At 40.4% G+C, this 21167-nt stretch overlaps 1 protein-coding gene across 1 annotated transcript; it reads left to right on the top strand.

Moving 5' to 3' along the window:
• The first annotated feature begins 15337 nt into the window (after positions 1-15337).
• Positions 15338-18417, top strand: LOC148101400 (myelin-associated glycoprotein-like). The gene is made up of 7 exons (XM_087846050.1): positions 15338-15350; positions 15585-15650; positions 15838-16221; positions 17198-17503; positions 17625-17885; positions 18074-18149; positions 18283-18417. Exons 1-7 carry the CDS (start codon positions 15338-15340, stop codon positions 18401-18403), a joined length of 1227 nt encoding a protein of 408 aa, XP_087702176.1. The 3' UTR covers positions 18404-18417.
• The last annotated feature ends 2750 nt before the right edge of the window (positions 18418-21167 follow it).

Here is a 21167-nt window from a genome sequence, read left to right as displayed (position 1 = left end):
GTAAGGAATTCCCTGAAATTAATATGCAAGAGGGTTGGTGTAGAAAACCACTGACCACTCTTTCTCTAATAGTCTATGTTCATCTTTTCTCTTAAAGCTGTAATAGTAATATGTAATTTATCCTTTCTAGCTGTCATCTTTAAACCACATATTGATGAATAAATGATCATTTATACACAATTTTCTGAATGTATTCTGTAAACATGGGAGGTAGATACCGTCTCTCTGTAAATATTCCACTTGCTTTTAAAAAAAAAAAAGCGCATGCAGACTGCTGTCTGTGCTTTTGTTTGATCTCTCTGCAAAGGTAAATAAAACTTATAAAGACAACCTGTTTGTGTGAACCTCAGTTTATTTTAGATTTCAACAACAAGCTTTGAGTCAGAGTAACATAGCTTAGGCTGTGAAGCACCAGGAGGATTGCCAGGATTTATACGTCGGGGAAACCAAACAGCCTCTGTAATGGTCTCCAGTCAAGGAGGCCAATACATGAAAACGGAAAGACCATCTCTGAATTGAGGAGGGGGCCTAAGTGTACATCTTTCGCCATCTTTCAACGCTGTGATAGCAGCCATTCCCCAACTCTCTGTGAATGGTACTCATGGCCTTTGATCAGTGGTTGTTGATCAATGGTGATGAAAATTTGCATAATTATGATGAAGGAATTGACCTCCAGCCCATTGTTCCTCAGTGGTGCTAGTTTCGGTTATTATGCAAATGTACTGTTTATAAGATTGGGGAAACCTGCAGTCAGCTGAGACTGAAGAAGTCACTTGGATGAGTGACGAAACGTTTCTTCCACTGAAAACTCTACGTCCAGATGAACATAATCATCTTTTGGATTTTATTTACATGGATGATTGAGAATGCATAAAGAAGATTTATTTATTATTTATATTGTGCAGTCTGATGGTGAGTAAATGCACTGATATTTCCCTCCCATGTGCATTAACTGGTGTGTGTTCTGAATGGAAAATAAAGTGGGTATTCTATTCTTTTTCTAAAACATGCTTATTTTAAAGGGTTCATATTTTAAAGGGTACATTTTTTTAACTGTTTACTGAGTCTGATAACTTTAAAATGCAGTCCCAGCATTTCTGTAGTATTTGAAGCACAGTAGAAATCCTACCAGGATGTAGCAGAAATGTATTATTATTATTAATCGACTTAACAAGTCACCATGATACACAGAAATACTGTGCCACCTGGTCATGGAGAGTGGTGTTGCCTCTCCCTATACCACTACTTGCTGCCCTTTCCTGGGATTCGGGTACTTGTTGGATTGGGGGGCGTGTTGCTGGAAGTTCTGGCGTGACCCATTGTCTTTGGCACTCTTTGGTACTTTTCAGTTTCCCTGCTACATTCTATTTTTTTTTTTGTTTGTTATTGTTTTTTGCTCTTGATTATGCCCCAAATTATGAATCATTTTTATTTTCAGTGTGTGGCTCCTGGTATTGGCAACCTTAAAATAATTATGCCAGATGTGTCAAGGGCGGTGTGGATGCAGGACCGAAACACAGGACTCTGAATTTATTTACAGTGAATGACAATGACGATAAGTAAAACAATCCTCCATGTGTGAGTTTCTTTTCCCCCCTTCTGACCTCTTTAGTGTAAGTGGTGAGCTTCCTTCCTCCTCATGGTGTTTATGTACAAAGTGCTTAACTCCCTCTACTTGTGTCGGCACACTCTGGAAAACAACAAGAAACCGGTAAGTACACGCCACATTTCACTCCGAAAACACTGTCACTCACTTGCTGGGAACTGAACTAAATGATTTCTCTTAACGATCCAGCATCGACTGAGGCTCAGCTCCTCTGTTCAGGAGCTCCTCAAAAGAGGCTGATCAGCAACAGATGAGTGTCATGGTCTTCCACGTGCGGCTGGTTTAATGGCAGGAAACCCTCAGAGCCAGATACCTCCGGGAAACCCCAACACGGTCCACTCATCATGTGAGTGAAGTTGCCCCCCCCCCCACCTTCTTCAAATCCAACAAAAGTGGTGTCAAACGTTTGTGCTACATTTGTGCTGGTTTGTGCTGCAAAATTTTTTGTTTGTGCTACTATCATTTAAAAGATATTAATAAAAATTTCTAGAGGTCATCAGAGGTCAACCAGCCCCCCCACATTAATTAAATCAAACAAAATGGGTGTCAATCAACTGTGCTACGTTTGTGCTGGTTTGTGCTGCTAAAATTGTTGTTTGTGCTGCTTCTGTTTTAAAGATATTAATGAAAATGTAAAGGTCAAAAGGTCAACCAGCCCCCCCCCCCCCCCCCCCCCCCCCACACACACACACACACACACACACACACACTACCCAAATCAAAGAAAATTGATGTTAAACGTTTGTGCTGGTTTGTGCTGCAAAATTTTCTGTTTGTGCCGCTATCATTTTAAAGATATTAACAAAAATTTCTAGAGGTCAACAGAGGTCAACCAGCCCCCCCACATTAATGGAATCAAACAAAATTGATGTCAAACGTTTGTGCTGCAAAATTTTTTTTTTGTGCTGCTAACATTTTAAAATTTTTAATAAAATAACGTCTTGATGCGTGCTTAATCATCCAGGTAAGTAAATCCCAAAAGGTTGATTCTGTTCATCTGGACATTTTCATTTGGAGAAATGTTTCGTCACTCATCCAAGTGACTTCTTCAGTCTCAGCTGACTGCAGGTTTCCCCAACCTTATAAACACATGTGAGTGAAATTGGGGGGGGGCAACTTCACTTACATCCACTCATCCAAGCAGAAACGAGAGACAGGGAGAGAAACAACAACAAAAACAAACATGGTCACCCAGCAGGGACTGCTTCTATGACAAGATGAGTGTTTTTTCTTTCTTTTTTTTAAATAAAAAATTTAACCCGCAGGGGATAGGACCAGCAAACTTTCCACCAAATAAGTATATGAAATATATTTAATAATATATATCTGCACTTTTAAGATATAAGGAAAATGAAATTGAAAATAAAATGTTAGTTTTCAGGAACTCTGAATCTTACTCATTTCAACATCATTTGTGTTTGCATAGCTTGAAAAAAAACCTCAAGTGAGTAAAAGGGTATTTGATAGTGTGTAGGTAATTTGCATGTTTAAATATGTGTCAGACTTCCTCTTTCACAGAACATTAGCAGAACTGAAGAGTTTATTTCAGCAGCTTTGTGATAAACTGACTTCAATGCACCTTCTTAAAAAGCAAGTTTGTATTTCCTTCTTTCTAACATTGGCTGGGCAACACGGTTCACTGTAATTCTGCTAAAACTGTTAAAGGATAAGACTACACCTGGGCTTGTTTGGTAAGGAAACATTGTATTGCACATATTCAATAACTTTTTTTTTTTTTTTTGATAAAGGTAGCGTGGCAGAAAGGAGTGATTCCAAAGGCTTGGTGAAGAGCAGGAGGTATTCTGATCCCTAAGGAGAAGAACTCCTCATCCATCAGCCAGTTTCGCCAGATCAGCCTGCTGAACGTAGAGTGTCTTGGCCCAAAGGCTATCTACTTTCCTGCAAAGAAACAACTATATTGACACATCAGTGCAGAAGGCTGGCATCCAGGGCTTCTCGGGATGCCTGGAGCATGCCAGCATCATCTGGCACCAGATTCAAACTGCCAAGAAAGAACGAAGAGACCTTCATGTGGTCTTTTTTTTTTGCCAACGCCTTTGGGTCAGTTCCGCACGAGACCTTGTGGATGGCCTTCAACTATTTCATCGTACCAAACCACATTACAGGACTGGTCAAGACCTACTTTCAGGATTTACAGTTTTGTGTGACAGCTGAGAACACCACCACAGTCTGGCAGCACCTGGAAATTTGAGTTATGGCAGGCTGCACGATTTCCCCTCTGGCATTTATCACAGCAATGGAGTTGGTCATGTGGGCATCCCAGTGGGTAGTAGGAGGTGAGAGACTCAAGAGCGGCCTTCGTCTTCCTCCCATTAGAGACTACATGAATGACATGAACATCAGTACAACAACAAAACCATGTACTAGGCGATTGCTACAGAAGCTCCAGAAAAAATATAGAATGGGCAAGAATGGAGTTTAAGCCAAGTAAATCTTGCAGCATCTCCATCGTAAAAGGAAAGCTGACAGCTGAGCAATTCTATATCAGTGGAGAACCAATTCCAACAGTCTTAGAGAAGCCCATAAAGAGCCTGGGACGGTGGTATAATGCAGACCTCAATGATACATGGTAACTAGAACCACTAAGGCAGAACTTGGCTGATGACCTCAAGCGGATTAACAACACTGCACTCCCAGGGAAACTGAAACTCTGGTGCTTCCAGTTTGGGTTATTACCCAGACTACTGTGGCCATTGACAATGTACAAGATCTCACTCAATCATGCCAATCGACTAGAGAGGCTAGTGAGCTCCTACGTTAAGAAGTGGCTCGGACTTCCCAAATGCCTCAGCAGTGTTGGACTCTACAGCAACGGTATACTGTCATTGCCTGTCCCTAGCCTGGTTGAAGAGTTTAAATGTGCAAAAGTGAGGCTTGAGATGTCACTCACGGACTCCCGGGACCCCATAGTGAGAGGCACTGCTCCCACCCTAGCAACGGGGAGGAAGTGAACCCCAGCCACATCTGTGCTACAGGCGAAATCAGCTCTTCGGCATCTTGACGTGGTGGGTCACGTCCAACAGGGCAGAGGACGATTTGGTCTTGGCGCAGTAACACCTCGGTGGCAAAAGGCATCTGTAACCGAACGTCGAAAAATGGTGGTGGAGGAGGTGCGTTGACAGGAGGTAACAGCCAGACATGCCAGAGCCATGGCACTGGCCAAACAAGGTTGCTGGGTGAATTGGGAGAGTGTGGGAAAGAGGAAACTCTCATGTAGTGAAATCTGGGGCATGGAGTCTAATAGACTAAGTTTCATCATCCGAGCGACATACGATGTGCTACCTTCCCCAATAAATCTGAAGTTGTGGTTTTGAAAGGACCCATCTTGCCCCCTGTGTACAGTCCCAGCAACATTCAAGCACATCTCGGTTGGTTGTAGGACTAGCCTTACTCAGGGCAGATACACATGGAGACACAACCAGGTTCTCAGGTCTCTAGCTGAGAAAGTGGAGTGCAAAAGAATATCCATCAACGTTCAACCTTTCAAGAACCATGAGGAGCATCAGTTTTCATCAACATTTGTCCGGGAAGGAGACAAGCCAAGGACAACCCCCTCAACCTCAGACCTGGGCCCGCTGAAGGTTGCCAGAGATTGGCAGATGCAAGCAGACTTGGAACAGAGGCTAATTTTTCCCACATAGATCGTAACAACAACTTTGCGACCAGACCTCGTCCTTTGGTCTAACTCCCAAAAACTCATTGAGCTGACGGTACCATGGGAGAAAGCAATTGAGGAAGCGTTTGAGCATAAGAAGCTTCGGTATGCCAACTTGGCAGCTGAGGCAGAGGACAGAGGCTGGAAGATCAAGGTGTGCCCGGTGGAAGTGGGGTGCAGGGGCTTTGTTGCCAGCACAACAGCAAAGCTGCTTAGAGAGTTTGGGATCAGAGGACAAGTGCAACGGCAGGCTATAAGAGAACTAGCCAACACTGCTGAGAGGACCAGTCAGTGCTCCATAAATGCTAAAGAGGTAAGTGTTATTTCTCAGTTGCAGTAAATAGAAAAATAAACTATAGGAAACTAAACAGGAGAAAGAAGAAGAGAAACAACAAGTTAACATAAACCAGTGACACACTCCAGGGCCTGCTCAACCCTGGCAGGGCCTCCTTGGATGAGGGTGTCTAGTGATAATGTCCGAAACACCCGATGAATCGAAGGTCCACTACTAACGATGTGTCAGGGCTGCCTTTCCTCATAACAGCCATCCCTCAAGATTTTCTCCATTTAAAGCAATGCATTATCAGGGACTGTAACATATAGTCCTTATTACTGAATTAACTTTTCTTTACTGCGCTGACAGGTACAGTGGGGCAAAAAAGTATTTAGTCAGCCACTGATTGTGCAAGTTCCCCCACTTAAAATGATGACAGAGGTCAGTAATTTGCACCAGAGGTACACTTCAACTGTGAGAGACAGAATGTGAAAAAAAAATCCATGAATTCACATGGTAGGATTTGTAAAGAATTTATTCGTAAATCAGGGTGGAAAATAAGTATTTGGTCACCTCAAACAAGGAAAATCCCTGGCTCTCACAGACCTGTAACGTCTTCTGTAAGAAGCTTTTCTGTCCCCGACTCGTTACCTGTATAAATGGCACCTGTTTGACCTCATCATCTGTATAAAAGACACCTGTCCACAGCCTCAACCAGTCAGACTCCAAACTCCGCCATGGCCAAGACCAAAGAGCTTTCGAAGGACACCAGGAAAAGAATTGTAGACCTGCACCAGACTGGGAAGAGTGAATCTACAATAGGCAAGCAGCTTGGTGTGAAAAAATCAACTGTGGGAGCAATCATCAGAAAATGGAAGACATACAAGACCACTGATAATCTCCCTCGATCTGGGGCTCCACGCAAGATCTCATCCCGTGGGGTCAAAATGATCATGAGAACGGTGAGCAAAGATCCCAGAACCACACGGGGGGACCTGGTGAATGACCTGCAGAGAGCTGGGACCAAAGTAACAAAGGTCACCATCAGTAACACACTACAACGGCAGGGAATCAAATCCCGCAGTGCCAGACGTGTTCCGCTGCTGAAGCCAGTGCATGTCCAGGCCCGTCTGAAGTTTGCCAGAGAGCACATGGATGATACAGCAGAGGATTGGGAGAATGTCATGTGGTCAGATGAAACCAAAGTAGAACTTTTTGGTATAAACTCAACTCGTCGTGTTTGGAGGAAGAAGAATACTGAGTTGCATCCCAAGAACACCATACCTACTGTGAAGCATGGGGGTGGAAACATCATGCTATGGGGCTGTTTTTCTGCCAAGGGGACAGGACGACTGATCCGTGTTAAGGACAGAATGAATGGGGCCAAGTATCGTGAGATTTTGAGCCAAAACCTCCTTCCTTCAGTGAGAACTTTGAAGATGAAACGAGGCTGGGTCTTCCAACATGACAATGATCCAAAACACACCGCCCGGGCAACAAAGGAGTGGCTCCGTAAGAAGCATTTGAAAGTCCTGGAGTGGCCTAGCCAGTCTCCAGACCTCAACCCCATAGAAAATCTGTGGCGGGAGTTGAAAGTCCGTGTTGCTCGGCGACAGCCCCAAAACATCACTGCTCTTGAGAAGATCTGCATGGAGGAATGGGCCAAAATACCAGCTACTGTGTGTGCAAACCTGGTAAAGACCTATAGTAAACGTTTGACCTCTGTTATTGCCAACAAAGGTTATGTTACAAAGTATTGAGTTGTATTTTTGTTATTGACCAAATACTTATTTTCCACCCTGATTTACAAATAAATTCTTTACAAATCCTACCATGTGAATTCATGGATTTTTTTTTCACATTCTGTCTCTCACAGTTGAAGTGTACCTCTGGTGCAAATTACTGACCTCTGTCATCATTTTAAGTGGGGGAACTTGCACAATCAGTGGCTGACTAAATACTTTTTTGCCCCACTGTACATGTAAAGTAATCTTATTTACTGATGTTAAAGTTTTGCAGAAACTGGTTTGTTTTATTTTTTTTTATATTTCACCATATTTTAAAAAGAAAGAACTACAAGAAAAAAGAATGTATGAATGGTCAAGGAACATTTTTATTATGAAATTGCTTTAAAAATATTAAGCACAGTGTTACAGCTCCATACGTGAAATAATCTCTCTTTTTTTTAATCCAGGCAGTAGAGTAGCCTGTCTGTGAACATGGAGGCAGTCAGCATGTTTCTGATTCTCCTGTTTGTTTCAGGTGAGTATTTCAGTATTTCAAAGTCATTATTGGAGTTATTTTACAACATGAACTTTATTTAGAAACATATCTGACATGTGTTACTGTGTGCGGCAGGCAGGATTGTACCCAAATGCTAAACTCAAAGGCAGAACTAAACTCAAAACACAGCTTTATATCTGGATGAAAAAAGAACTAGAAACTAAGGTACAGGCAGAAAACACAGTAGCGAATGAGGGAGATCGTGACGCAGGACAAAGGGAGAAGCTGACATAAATACACATATGGGCAAATGAAGGAACGCAAACTCACAGAGAGGGACACAGAGCACAAGACACAAGGGGAACCTAATAAACAAGGAACTAAACTGATTACAATTAAACTCAGAGACTTAATAAGAATTAACTCAGAACTAACCAGTTTAACTGAAATCATAATACACAACAGTCACCAAAACACAAGTAAACTCAAAACTTTGGGTCAAATGACCCGGAACCACGACAATATCCTGATTTTAAATTAACATGTTTTATGTACAAAATGATAACAGCAGAGGAAACATGGTGTTTCTTGGCACTTACAAGCATTACAATAGACATGTCAGGTTTTGCTGTGGCTGGCAGGGCAGAAATACAGTCTTAAGAGCTTGGAAAGAAAAGCATCTGGACTTCTTTAAGTTGCTTAAAGATGTTTCACCTCTCATCTGAGAAGCTTCTTCAGTTCTAAGGTCAAATGGTGGATAATTATATAGTGTAGTACTGAATAGATGCTGCCCTGATATTAAAGGCCTTGGACTACGTGTCCTTCAGTGATAGAAATATAGGAGACTCTCACCCTCGTTTTGTTTGCAGGAGTTGATAACAGGGAACCACCTGCTAGTGGAAATCTACCAGAAGGGAGTATGGCAAGGTCACAGCCACGGAGATGCCTGTTGATCAAGTTGATCATGACCAATTGGCTAATCGACCACCTTTCAAAACAAACAAACAAAGAAACAAACATAAAAGTAAAAAATCACCATCGGCCCACCGGGCGATGGCCAGTCCAGCACTGTGATCAGCTGGTGGGTAACAGGAAAATATGTGATGTCTTGTTAAATCGAGCAGATATTTAAAGTTTACACAGCATCATTCTCGCATGAAAATATCTTAAAAGTTTATTTTGTGACCCAGACAGAGTAATATTTCAAACTCTGCCACTCTGTGTTCCTCCGCCACAGCCTCGTTTGAGTTTTGGACGAAATGGATTCTGGGATATTGCATTTCGTCATTTCGAGCTGATTGGAGACCAAAACAGCCAATTAGATTTTTTTGCATCCAAGTCTGCGATTGGCTGGTTTTGTGGCACAAATATAACTGTGTACAGAAAGAGTGGAGCGCGCACCGGCAGAAATGTTGAGAGCGCGAGCAACACATTGCGAGCGAGCGCAAATGCAAAAACGGAGCGAGAGGGGCTGCTATTGTGTGTGTGTGGGATAACAGCAAACACTGAAATACATTTTTTGCACGCAGCAATGAATTTTGTTCACTCAAATCCTGCCTCACCTCTGCTTGGTATTAATGAACCTGTGGGCTTTTGTAACTAGTACAACATTTGCACTGGCCATAGTAATCTTTCCTGGGGTGTAACTCTCTCCCCAGGTGGTGTTGTCAATACCCTTTAGTCACCTTTACTGGTTATCTGCTTCCTGCACCACAATGGCAAATTAAGTTTTTTTTTCTTTTCCCTTTTTATTCCCACTGACGCTTCTGCTGCGCATATCTCATAAACAGCAGGAGTAATGCTAGTTCAGTATGACCCAGACTCCACACTCAGTAAATCTTCAGACCAGTGTTATAAGATACAGCATACACAGCTGTATAAAGTTTCTCCATGGTTCAGAATTTGCTCAGCAGAGGATAATTTAAAAGTGTACATGAAATGGATTGATACGATTGGTCAGAATTATCCTATGAAATGGGATCAATTTGACCTTTTTACCTTTATCCTTTACAAAGTTTGAGGGCTGTGAGAAACAGAAACATTAACAGAGGGAAAATTTTGCTGAAGCACACTGAAGATCATTACATCGCCATCTTTAACGGCCTCAATATTTTTCTTGCCTTGTTTGTGCAGGTATTTCTCCAAAACATGTTGATCATATTTATTGACTGTCTAGTATAATACGTAGTTTTGTTTGGATTTGTGTAGGGCTTTTCTGCATCACCGTTTCAAAGAAAAGCATTATCAAGGTATGTTGATGTCACTGTAGAGATGGTTTCAGATTGTTTCGAAGCTTCAGTACAATTAGGGCAATAATGCTTTGTATGTTTCAGTGTTTTTCAAAGCATGGACCACACATGACAAAACACAGCTGGATGTGAAAACAAGCAGATGTAGACCAAAGACTTAAATACACACACCAGGGCTAACTTTTTGCCATGGTTTCACTGGTGCCTTTTTTTCTTAGGGAGTGGATCTTGTTTGCAAATCCCATGTAGCTTCACACCCAAAGAAGAACAGAAATTTAAAGCAATTAGTACCTATCCAATAGTGATGGGATATCCGTCTCTTTTTAGAGAGCCGGCTCTTTTGGCTCCCAACCGACTCTTCAGGTTGTTTTGTTGCTTTAATTAATTTATTATTAACAATAATATAAAATTATGCACAAAAGGAATTACTAATGTAAAAAAAATTATATGTGTTTATATATAAATATATGCGGTGGCCCCTAGAGACAAAGCACGTACAAACTCCAAAACACATTTCTAGCGTTAACTGAACTTCCAAAACAGAGCTACCTAGATCACTTAAATTACACAATTGAAAGCATATGTGTATTGTTTGTGTATTTATACACAAGCACTTATATATATTCAAATAATTTAAAAAAAAATGTTCATTTACCTGTTACTACCACACACCAAATCCGGTCGTCGGTACTTCCTGGCTTGTGTAGCCACTAGGTAGACTTGTAGTCAAGACCGCCTAATCTGAGACCAAGACAAGACCAAGACCAGAGGGTATCGAGACCAAGACAAGACCAAGACCAGACCAAGACCAGAGGGTATCGAGACCAAGACAAGACCAAGACCAGAGGGTATCGAGACCAAGACAAGACCAAGACCAAGTTGAGACGAGACCAAGACGAGACGAGACCAAGACGAGACGAGACCAAGACCAAGACCAAGACCGAGACAAAAAAAGTCTTTAAACTGCAGCCAGATGCTGCTTCGTTTACGGGTCTCGGGCATATTTATGCGTTTTTGCTTTCGCACAGCCCTCCTCACCGCTGTCTACTGTCTCACTCACTCACTGAGAGGACAGACGCATGCTCCACTTGACTGTTGCGTCTCTCACCCTCTCTGTTTTTCACATAATGATATTATCCTATATCCTTGCATGTGATTGGCCACAATATGGAGGGATTGGAGCGTAGCTGAGCCACTGTGTGAGAGCTGAGCAGCCAAAGGAAATTAAGTGAGGGTAGAAATGACTGAAAGATTATTAGGCTCTGTTTTGAGCTTTGTTCAAAAAAGAATGACTTCATATATATATATATATATATATATATATATATATATATATATACATATATATATATATACATATATACACACACACACACACACACATATGCAGGACACCTTAAACAAGTTTTTTAATTAAGCAGCAAGGCAGAACAAAGTCGGGCCTGTATCAAGACACAGGGACTAAACCCCAATTCAACCAGACCCAGAACTGATCCAGAATTAAAACAGGACTACAACAGTAACCAAGACAGAACCAGAATCAGAACTAGATGATAGCAGCACTAAAAATCATCTTAGACCTGCACTACACTTATTTTTTAATTCTACCAAAGTACACTATTTAGATTCTGAAAAGTTTATATAATTATTTAGCCTTGTTGAGCAAACAAGCCTGCATAACTTAATAAATATAGAATTTTAAAAGTAACAAACGCTATCTAAAAAGATACAATAGGTACGAGATACATGTTCTCATAAGTTTTTGGCAAACAACCATTTGACTAACATGTGTGTCTCACCTGCTCTTGTTCCATCTCTGTTCTGTCGTCATTTTCGTCGTCTCTCTCCCTCTCTGTTCCTCTCTCTCCCTCTTTGTGCTGACAATCAAGCCAAACACAAATATACAGTGGAAACCAGATATTTACATACTCTTCAGGTAAAAACACAAACACTTTTTAATTGTAACATCAAATCAGACTAAATGTTTCTTTTTTTAAATTGATAAATATAAAAAACATATTTGTTAACTTTAAGAGTAAAGAGAGAAACTGTCTGTATTTCTTAATTGTAAATGGCACCAAATTGTATTCAAAATTGAGTCACACTTATGGAGCTCCACAATTCTTTTCCAGAATTCTTTTCCAGAATTCTTTTCCAGGTGTTTTGGTTGACATCTCTTGATTTTTCAAAGAAACTTTCCCATTTCAAAGAAACAGGCTCTGTGTTTTGCCTTATATGCATCCACAGCTGTGCCACCAATTTACCCACATGGACTCTACTAACCAATCAGAAGCTTCTTAAGCTCAGAATGGAATCATCTGGAGTTTTCTTAATTAATCTTAATTAACAATAAACTTAGTGTATATGTACTCCTACATTTGATGAAAGTGATTAAAATAGACAGCTCCCTCTTTTTATTCTGACATTTAACTAATTCAAAAGACATTACAACATTTATTTATCTAAAACAAAAGTTTACTCTAAATTGATGTTTAACAGTAAAAAAAAGGTTTTATGTTTTCTCCCTAAAGTGTATGTAAATGCTGGTTTCAACTGTGAATATACTGCTGTGTATTGAAATTCCTCTTGTTTTGCATAGATATACTGAACAACATACAAAGCATAATATATAAAATAACATCTACCTGAGTTTTTTCTTTGAAAGAAGCTCCTTATGTCCATTGTTGTGTTCATCAGTACACAACTGAAACCGATTTAGAGAGTTTGTTTAGCCGTGGAGGGTAACAACTGAAAATATGAGATGTAAGCTAAGACTCTCTAAAAAAAAATCAGCATTGTCGTTCGGCTTTTTATTTATCCATTTGTTGATTCACTCGAAGAGTAAGTAACGCAACCAAGTGATCAGTTTGATATCAATCTTTTGTGATATACCGTCATATTTACATTATTAGTTCAGTACGAATGATTTCCGTTGGTACCTGGTCAAACTTAAGCTCTCCTCTGCAGCAAACTCGCAAGCAGCAGCTTCTCCCCCCTCGCTCACATGGGTGCTGTGCTCAGTCGCCTAGAGCCAAAGCTCGGATCATACCAAAATCAGGGGGAATTTACGACGGTGCGCTCTGTGCTTCGTGTGTTGTTTTTGTTTTATACAGTTGTCAGTCAGGCATCTAACAAACAAATTACACTCCAAAAAACCCCATGCTTCTGAAAAAATGACACGGGCTTAAGCCCAGTAAGACACCCCCCGCTCCGCTGATGGTTGACTCCAAATCTCCCGAACACTATGTCGATTTGAGAGCGCAAGACCGAGACAGCGAGACCAAGACCAAGACAAAAGTCCGTCGAGACCAAGACCGAGACCAAGACAAAAGTCCGTCGAGACCAAGACAAGACCAAGACAAAAGTCCGTCGAGACCAAGACGAGACCAAGACCACGTAAAAGTGGTCTCGAGACCGGTCTCGAGACCAAGACCGGTCTCGAGACATCCAACTCTACCACTAGGTAACAAAAGCTCAACACTGTGCCTAGCATCCCGGAGCACTTCTGTTGTGTTTTGTACGTGATTCGGGGTTTGTACGTGCTTTGTCTCTAGGGGCCAGCGTAAATATACTTTTATTTATTCACTCCACATAAAATGTAATACAAAAAATCAGATAATACAAAACACAACTATTTACATTTCAACTTTTAACTATTTAAATTTTCAACTTTTCCCTTTTAAACAAATTTAAAGTGAAACAACACAAAAAACTACAAACCACAACACAATTAAATATAAATTAAAATATGAAAACAAAAAGAACATGCATATTCTCTGTCATATGGACCTGCATGAAAAAACTTTCTGAATCCTTTATCATCCGCAACTGAAAATAATTGTGGATGATTACTATACCTTTCTAATGTGACGTTGTTGTCCCTGGCTCCTTCTCTGTCTCTCCCTCCTGCTCTGTTCCTGTGCTACCGTGAGTGTAACTACCGCCCCTCCCCCCTCTTCCCAGCGCTAAGCACAAGGCTCGCCGTGCGGATTGAAGCTGAAAAAAAGTGCGAGAGAGAAGGTGAGAGAAAGAAAAAACTTTTGTTCTCCAGCGACTTGCGTCGTTTCGTTCGCAAGTGCATATTTATTTTCTTACTCTTCTTATATTTGTTGTTTGTTTACTTGCACTGCTGTAACTGGAGGCCCGTTGTCTCGTCTCTCTATATACTGGACTGTATGTAGCGGAGATGACAATAAAGTTTACTTTGACTTCAGCACAGCAGCAAGCAGGCGCACCGAGGGCTTTCGAGCTCACTTTTTGCGTATAGAATTTCAAAAAAACATCAGTACAAATTATAAGTCTGTATCATAATGTCTCGTGTTTTCATGTTTGTTGTTTTGTTTTTATTTTGTTTTATTTTGCGAGTTGGTTATTAGATGCCGCCCCAGCCAGCCAGAGAATCCCCCACCGCCCCGCCCTCTCCTCCCTGTGCCGCAAGAAGCAAGCGCACCTCGCAAACGAGGGCGCCCTTACTCCCAGCAAATGGGCGATAGAAAACCGATTGGTGCCTTTGCCATTCCCAATATGCGCTGGCTGATGTCGGGGCAGCATGAGTACAAGCTGATGGGCTGAGACGGGCCTGTTCCAGCTGCATGGGCTCCTCCTCGTCTGCCTGCGTGCTCTCCATCCGTCTCCACTTCCAGGGAGGAGACTTCACCCAAAAACCCCCAGACTTTCTTCCGTTCCTCCATACTTGTGCATGTGGTCATCTAACCTAATACACATATTAATTCATTCATCTAATTATTTTTGGTAAGTCCTTTATTGCCAACTCACATTTCAGGCTGTTCAAAAAGGCTCCTCGGAGCCTCTGCCTGAAAATGAGAGCACATTGTGTCAGAAATCCTCCGCTCCTGTCCAGCTCTTCAGAAAACTTGTCTGGAGCAGGTACAGGGTGCTCGTGAGGCAGAAGAGGAGGGGAAGAGGGCAGGCAGCAGCGGGGAGGCATGTTGCTGGCAGCCCCGAAAGAGGATAGCAACATACATTTTAATTCAGTCACAACCTGTAACAGGGCGCTCTGCACCTTGGTTTTATGCTGCAGCATCTTCAAATGCCGCTCCAGCAGGTCTGCAGTAATTATAATTCCCGCTGCACCAGGTTTAACTTAAGGGCATGTAAGGAGTCTAAAATGTCTTGCAGGGTGGACAAGTCATTTTAGACTCTGACTTCCTCTTTTGCATGTTAAGCAGGAAGCATAACATTGACTGTTTCACACTTGTTCTCAGTGAGTATCTTTATACTTCCTCATTTCTGACATGACAAAAAGTAGTTCACTTGGGTTATTAGAATTCTGCTAAAAAAGACCTGACATGAACTCGATTGGTAAGAAAATATTTTATGCTTTTATTTCTTAGTTTTGTGATACTGAAACTTATTCTGTTGTTTTTCTTTTACCGTACTGACAGAGACATTATTGTGTTTACTAGTGCTTTACTTGTAGTCACGAAAACACGAGTTATTATAGTTTTTTATTATTATTTTATTATTATAGTATTTTTATTTATAGTTTTTGTGTAGTTATATTATTAAATTAACAAGTTTTTTTTGCCAACCCAGGGAACAAGATTCTGTCTATGAACATGGTGAAAGTTGGCATGATACTGATTGTCTTCTTTGTTCCAGGTGAGCTGTTTATTCAGTTATTCAAAGATATTATAGGGGTAATTTATACTCTACATTAATTTAGAATTATGCCAAAAGACCATTATAGATGGAGCCGTCTGCTCATTCCCTGATTGAAAAATATCAGCACACACTGTTAAACGGAGGGGGAAAATGTCTGCTGCTAAATATAATGCTGTATTTACAGATGCTTTGGCTGACTGCCCTGATGAAGCAGACCTCTTCATAACTGCACCAAAGAAGCTGGAAGCACTGAGTGGATCTTGTTTGAAAATCCCATGTAGCTTCACACTCAAAGAAGAACAGAAGTTTAAGAGCACAAGAAAAATCGTTGGAGTGTGGATAAAAAAGGATTCCAGAATTGTCATTTACCCAAACAATGTGATCTACAACAGTAATGGAGCAGTTAACATCTATCCAATGAGTATTACTGGGAACCTGAGTCAGAGAGACTGCACCACTCTGTTTTCTAATTTAACCACCACATACACAGACACATATTTCTTCAGAGTAGAGAGTGAACCATTCAAGGCGACAGCTCATTGTGATCCTCTTCAAATAACAGTCAGAGGTAAAGATTTTTTTTAATTAGTTTATAGTTCAATATTTTAATAATCGCTCTTCATGAACTGGCATATATGTCTGTGGAGACCAAAATCAACAATACTATCATAATGAGTATCCAGACTGACAGCTGAATATACATATATTTGTATTTCCATATAGAATGAAATGATCTGCAAAACATTTACATCCTTTATTTAATTAATGTGACGAAAGGAAAACAAAGTTACTTTAAAGTAATATTCTTGGGATTTTTTTTTTGGTTTGTTTCAGAACAACACAGGCTTAAGTGCTAAAACTGCAGCAGCTTAGCACTTTTTTGCTACAGAGACATTCTGTTATTGCACTGTTTAGACACTGTGCTGAAAAGACCATTTAGTGCAACCTATGTTTCTCCAAAGAAAGTTAAGCATGTGAACAGGTTAGAGTGTAGCACTGAATTATAGTCTGTACTGGTAGGGCACCTATATGAAGAGTGGAAATGTGGCCGGTTCAGATACCTGTGCAGGTATGGAGATGTCTAGGAGAAAAAACAGCTGAATTTTTAAACTGATTGTTTATTACTGTCATGGAGACTGAGAGGATGCCTAAGGAGAACATTTCAGTGGTACAAATTTCCAAGAAGCACACAAGATAGGTGAAAAAGATAGAGCCAACATGGCAGCGTGGGTGGAGCAAAATAAAGTGGTTTTCAGAAGTGTTCCTGTGCCTATACCATTGCACGATGATTATTAGAGAAATGAAGAAACTAGAAAACCTTCAGTATTTAAAGTAAAGATTACTTCCAATTCATTGCATGGTGTTTTTCCTTTGCATTCTCTAGAGCATTCTCTGTTTTTTTGGAAAAAGGTTTGTGATTTTTCTGCTGCTGTTATATTCATACCCACAGACTTCAGTGTTCACATGTCTTACAAGAGCTAAATTATCTCTTCGTGACTTGATGATCTGTGTTATTTATATAGATATATCATTTCAAACCACAGATTTTCCTTGGAGGCCCAATATTACAATCCAAGGTGATCTGAAGGAGAAGGAGTCTGTCACTATAACCTGCTCAGCTCTCACTCCCTGTCCACACTCCCCTCCTCAACTCACCTGGAATCTCCAACAAGACTCTCACAACAAAATAGAGGAAAACACAGATGGAAGCTTTACAACTAAAATCCAGCAGACCATCACTCTGTCAGACACACATGATGGAAAGAAGATCAGCTGCTCTGCCAGATATCCTGTGAACCAAGGAAACGACATCAAGACAGCAGAGACAGAAGAGACTCTCAGTGTTTCATGTAAGACAATCATAGTGTTTTTATGGATCCTGTGAGTAAACAATGAGTAATGGAATATTGAATGTTTATAATGGATAATAGGAATCCGTGTTAGAGCTATTTTCCCCCCTTTTTTTTCCAGTGCTTCCCAAAGAAACCACAGCATTTATCAACCCATCAGGTTCAGTGCCAGCAGGCAGTCAGGTGAACCTAGCTTGTTATAGTAAAGCCAAACCGCCAGTCAGCAGCTTCACCTGGTTCAAGAAGAGCAGAGATGGAGCTGTGAAAGTATCTGAAGGAGAGATTTACAGCTTCAGTGTAACAGATGGAGGAGTTTATTACTGTGTGGCCACTAATGATCTGGGTAATCAGACATCACCAGAGATTCGTGTGAATACTGAAGGTAATGTTAACCAGTATTCATTCAACTGAATGCAAAGAGGCATTTTGCATTCCTGTTTATGAATTATTGTTGTCTTGTCTATCACACTCTTAAAGAATCTTTGTGATTGCTGATTGTTCGACTTTTTTTTACTTCACACAGTATTCTTCAGGAAGGCAAACTTTAAAATCTTTTGTTTGAACATTCAGGTGGTATTGGTCTCTTTGCTCTACTGCAGACTGCAGGAATCACAGTGCTTGTGATCACACTGGCCATCTTTGAGTGGTGAGACAAATCTTTCTGTGATATTCTCATTTTTAGTGTGTGTGGGCTACATTTCATGGATCTTTATCGTTCATCACTGCCAAACCAAACAGAAACTAAAGCTTTTTTTATTGTTTGTTTGTTTTTATTTCAGCTGCTTCAGATCAAGACTCTCCAACAAATCAGAGATAGGAATTTGCCAAATGAACACTTACTTAACAACTGAACAACTAAAGTCTATGCAAGTCGCAAGAGGAGGGAAAACTCCAGTTTAAAATACAATATGAAACTATTTTTTAACGCTTAAGAATTGGTTAACAAGAATTTAGGATGTTTGTATATTTCTTTATAGTGTGGTGTTCAAATATTTTTAGTCAAATTATTAAATAAAATAATGGCCATACTGGCTCAAAATGTATACCACCAGAGCTTAACTGGTTGCGTGTCTCACTCAGATTATTCATATTAGGAAAGCGTGCTTTTAGACCAGATCATACTAGAACTGCCTCAGCACATATAAGGGATCGCTGGTTAATAAATATAGATGATAGGAAACTAGACAGGGTTGTGTTTTTAGATGCTACTGTGTTCAAGGTCACTGACAACAGTGTTTTAATAACAAAATGAAATGTCTATAATGATGTGTTTTGTGTGTGTGTGTGTGTGTGTGCGTGTGTGTGTGTGTGTGTGTGTGTGTGTGTGTGTGTGTGTGTGTTTATGGTTGTGTGGATTTGTCACGTGTGTTGTGTTTTACTTTTTTGTAATACTTTTATGATCTTCTGCATGTAATTTGCCAGGCCCTACAGATGCAAATGATCTTAAGCTAACTGTGGTACAAAACATTGAATCACAACACTTATGTTAATATTGTGCATTTTTCCTTTTCAAATAAAACCAATTAATAATAATAATTGAACATAGGTGTTGTTGTATCTCAGATGAACAACTGTCTTTCTGGGTGATGGTGAGCATTTCTAAATAGCAGCTTTTCTGGCAGTACGGAAAAATCTTGTGGCGTTCCAAAAGTGAATTGTTTTTTTTAATGATTTGCCAGCTGAGGTGGTTATATACACTGATGATCCTTTTTTTTGAGCATGACTAAAAATAGTAGAATTTCAATGTTGTGTTGAATAACATTACAAATGTCGTAATAAACAAACTAATTACACAATTAGAACTCGAATAAACTGTTATTCTGGGTCGATCACACCAATAGAGATTGAAAATGTGACGTCATTCAAGGGTAAATTTGATGTGGTACTTGGATTGTTTTGCCACGAGTTACCGGCATGCAATGCGCGAAAGTCACGTGGTCTGTCATTCTCTATTACCTAGATCATACTAACTCCAAGATGGCAACCCCCCCCCCCAATTTAACACTTTGATGATAAATTAGATTCAGGTCTTCTATTGTTCTTGCACAACTTGAAAGATCTGGCGTACTTCTTTTGTCATAAACCAGTGCATGCGAGGGTCCTTGGCTTCCTGGCTGATCAGTGAGGTTCAAAATGTAAGTAAGCTGCACAAGGGCTGCACTGTGAGTGTCACAACACATTTGTGATGTTACTATAGGAGATACTAGGACTGGTTAAGGCCCAGCTGGGGGCCCATCACAGATCTGCTGTCCATTTTAAGTTGCTGTATCTGTACTATAGTAGCAAAACGTGACATGTAATGCATGTGAGACAAGGTGGAAGCTGGTCTTCTTCTCAATTATATGACTATAAAGCACCTGTTACCTCAGTGATCTGCCATCAACAACAGGAAGCAACTATCAAAGTTGGATAACAACAGGCTACAATACAAGGGAAACAGCACTGACCAGTATGGACTTAATGAGTAAATCCTGGTATATGTCAAAGGTCATAACTCCAGTGAACACGTCTCCATTGCATTGAGTCCAGTGGTGGTTTGCTTTATGCCACTGTAGTCCATGCTTTGCATTGTGCTTGGTGATGTAATGATGAAGCTGCTCAAGCATGGAAACCCATTCCATGAAGGTCTCTACATGAATGGTGTCAAACTTATTTTACATCGCAGGTCACATATAGCCCTCTTTGATCTTAAGTGGGCAGGACCAGCCCCACACCCCTGGTACGGGGGGCAAAAGGGAGAAGATCATGTTTAATCGGTTATAACATGGGGTCAGAAACAGTCCTGACATCTATGGTATCCACAGAAACCTCTGAACCTCAGCTAAAATCTCATATAAACCATATAAAAGAGCAGTTACGTAAATGCACAAAAGTCCACTAAACAAACAAAACCAAACCAGAAATTCTCCAGACTTAATGTAGCTGGCTAAAGAAAGCCTAGTTAGCTATCACGGATTCCTCACACCAAGTTTTGCTACGCTCTGATCATAATTCACTGAAGGAGCTGCAAAAGACATCCACAAATGTGCTAAGACAGAAATTGGCTTACCATCTTGATTTCTTTTTTTTTTTTTTTTTTTTTTTTTTTTTTTCAACCTGTCCCGTTTGGCTCTTTTGCCATCAGAATTATTGTCTAAAGGCGAAGAAAGATGCCCAACGGATTTTCTTTCCCAAATTGACCATCCCAGCTTTGCCGTAATGGTCCATTTGATTCACCTTTTATTCTTTATTTTATTTTCACTTGCTGAATACGGGACAGACTTGACTGGGGGAAAGAAAAGGGAGAAAGAAAGAGGGAAAGAAAAACAGTTGAGAAGAGGGACGGGGGAGAAGGGCATAAAACAAAAACCAACAGAATAAGCAGAAAAAAAATAAAAAATAAAAAAATACATATATCGATCACCTGGATCACCTGTTGAGAAAGAAAAAAGAAAACAAGCAGAAGAAAACGAGAGTAATAGAATAAACAACATCACAACAATATATGGGAATATGACAGTAAATACTAAATATTAAACATTATTGTGCAGCACGTAAGATCGACAGCACAGTGTGCTTTGAGGTAGGAGCCAAAAAGGGTGTAGTTTGTGTGTGTGATCACCCGTGTGTACACCTGTGAGCATGGACGCGCTTGTTTTCTTAAAAGGTTCCTTCATGTAATGAT

This window comes from Neolamprologus brichardi, chromosome 9, assembly GCF_056152115.1.
Source record: "Neolamprologus brichardi isolate AB-2024 chromosome 9, ASM5615211v1, whole genome shotgun sequence".
NCBI lineage: Eukaryota > Metazoa > Chordata > Actinopteri > Cichliformes > Cichlidae > Neolamprologus > Neolamprologus brichardi.
Note: the sequence above shows the minus strand (reverse complement) of the source record. Positions and strands in the feature narration are given on the sequence as shown.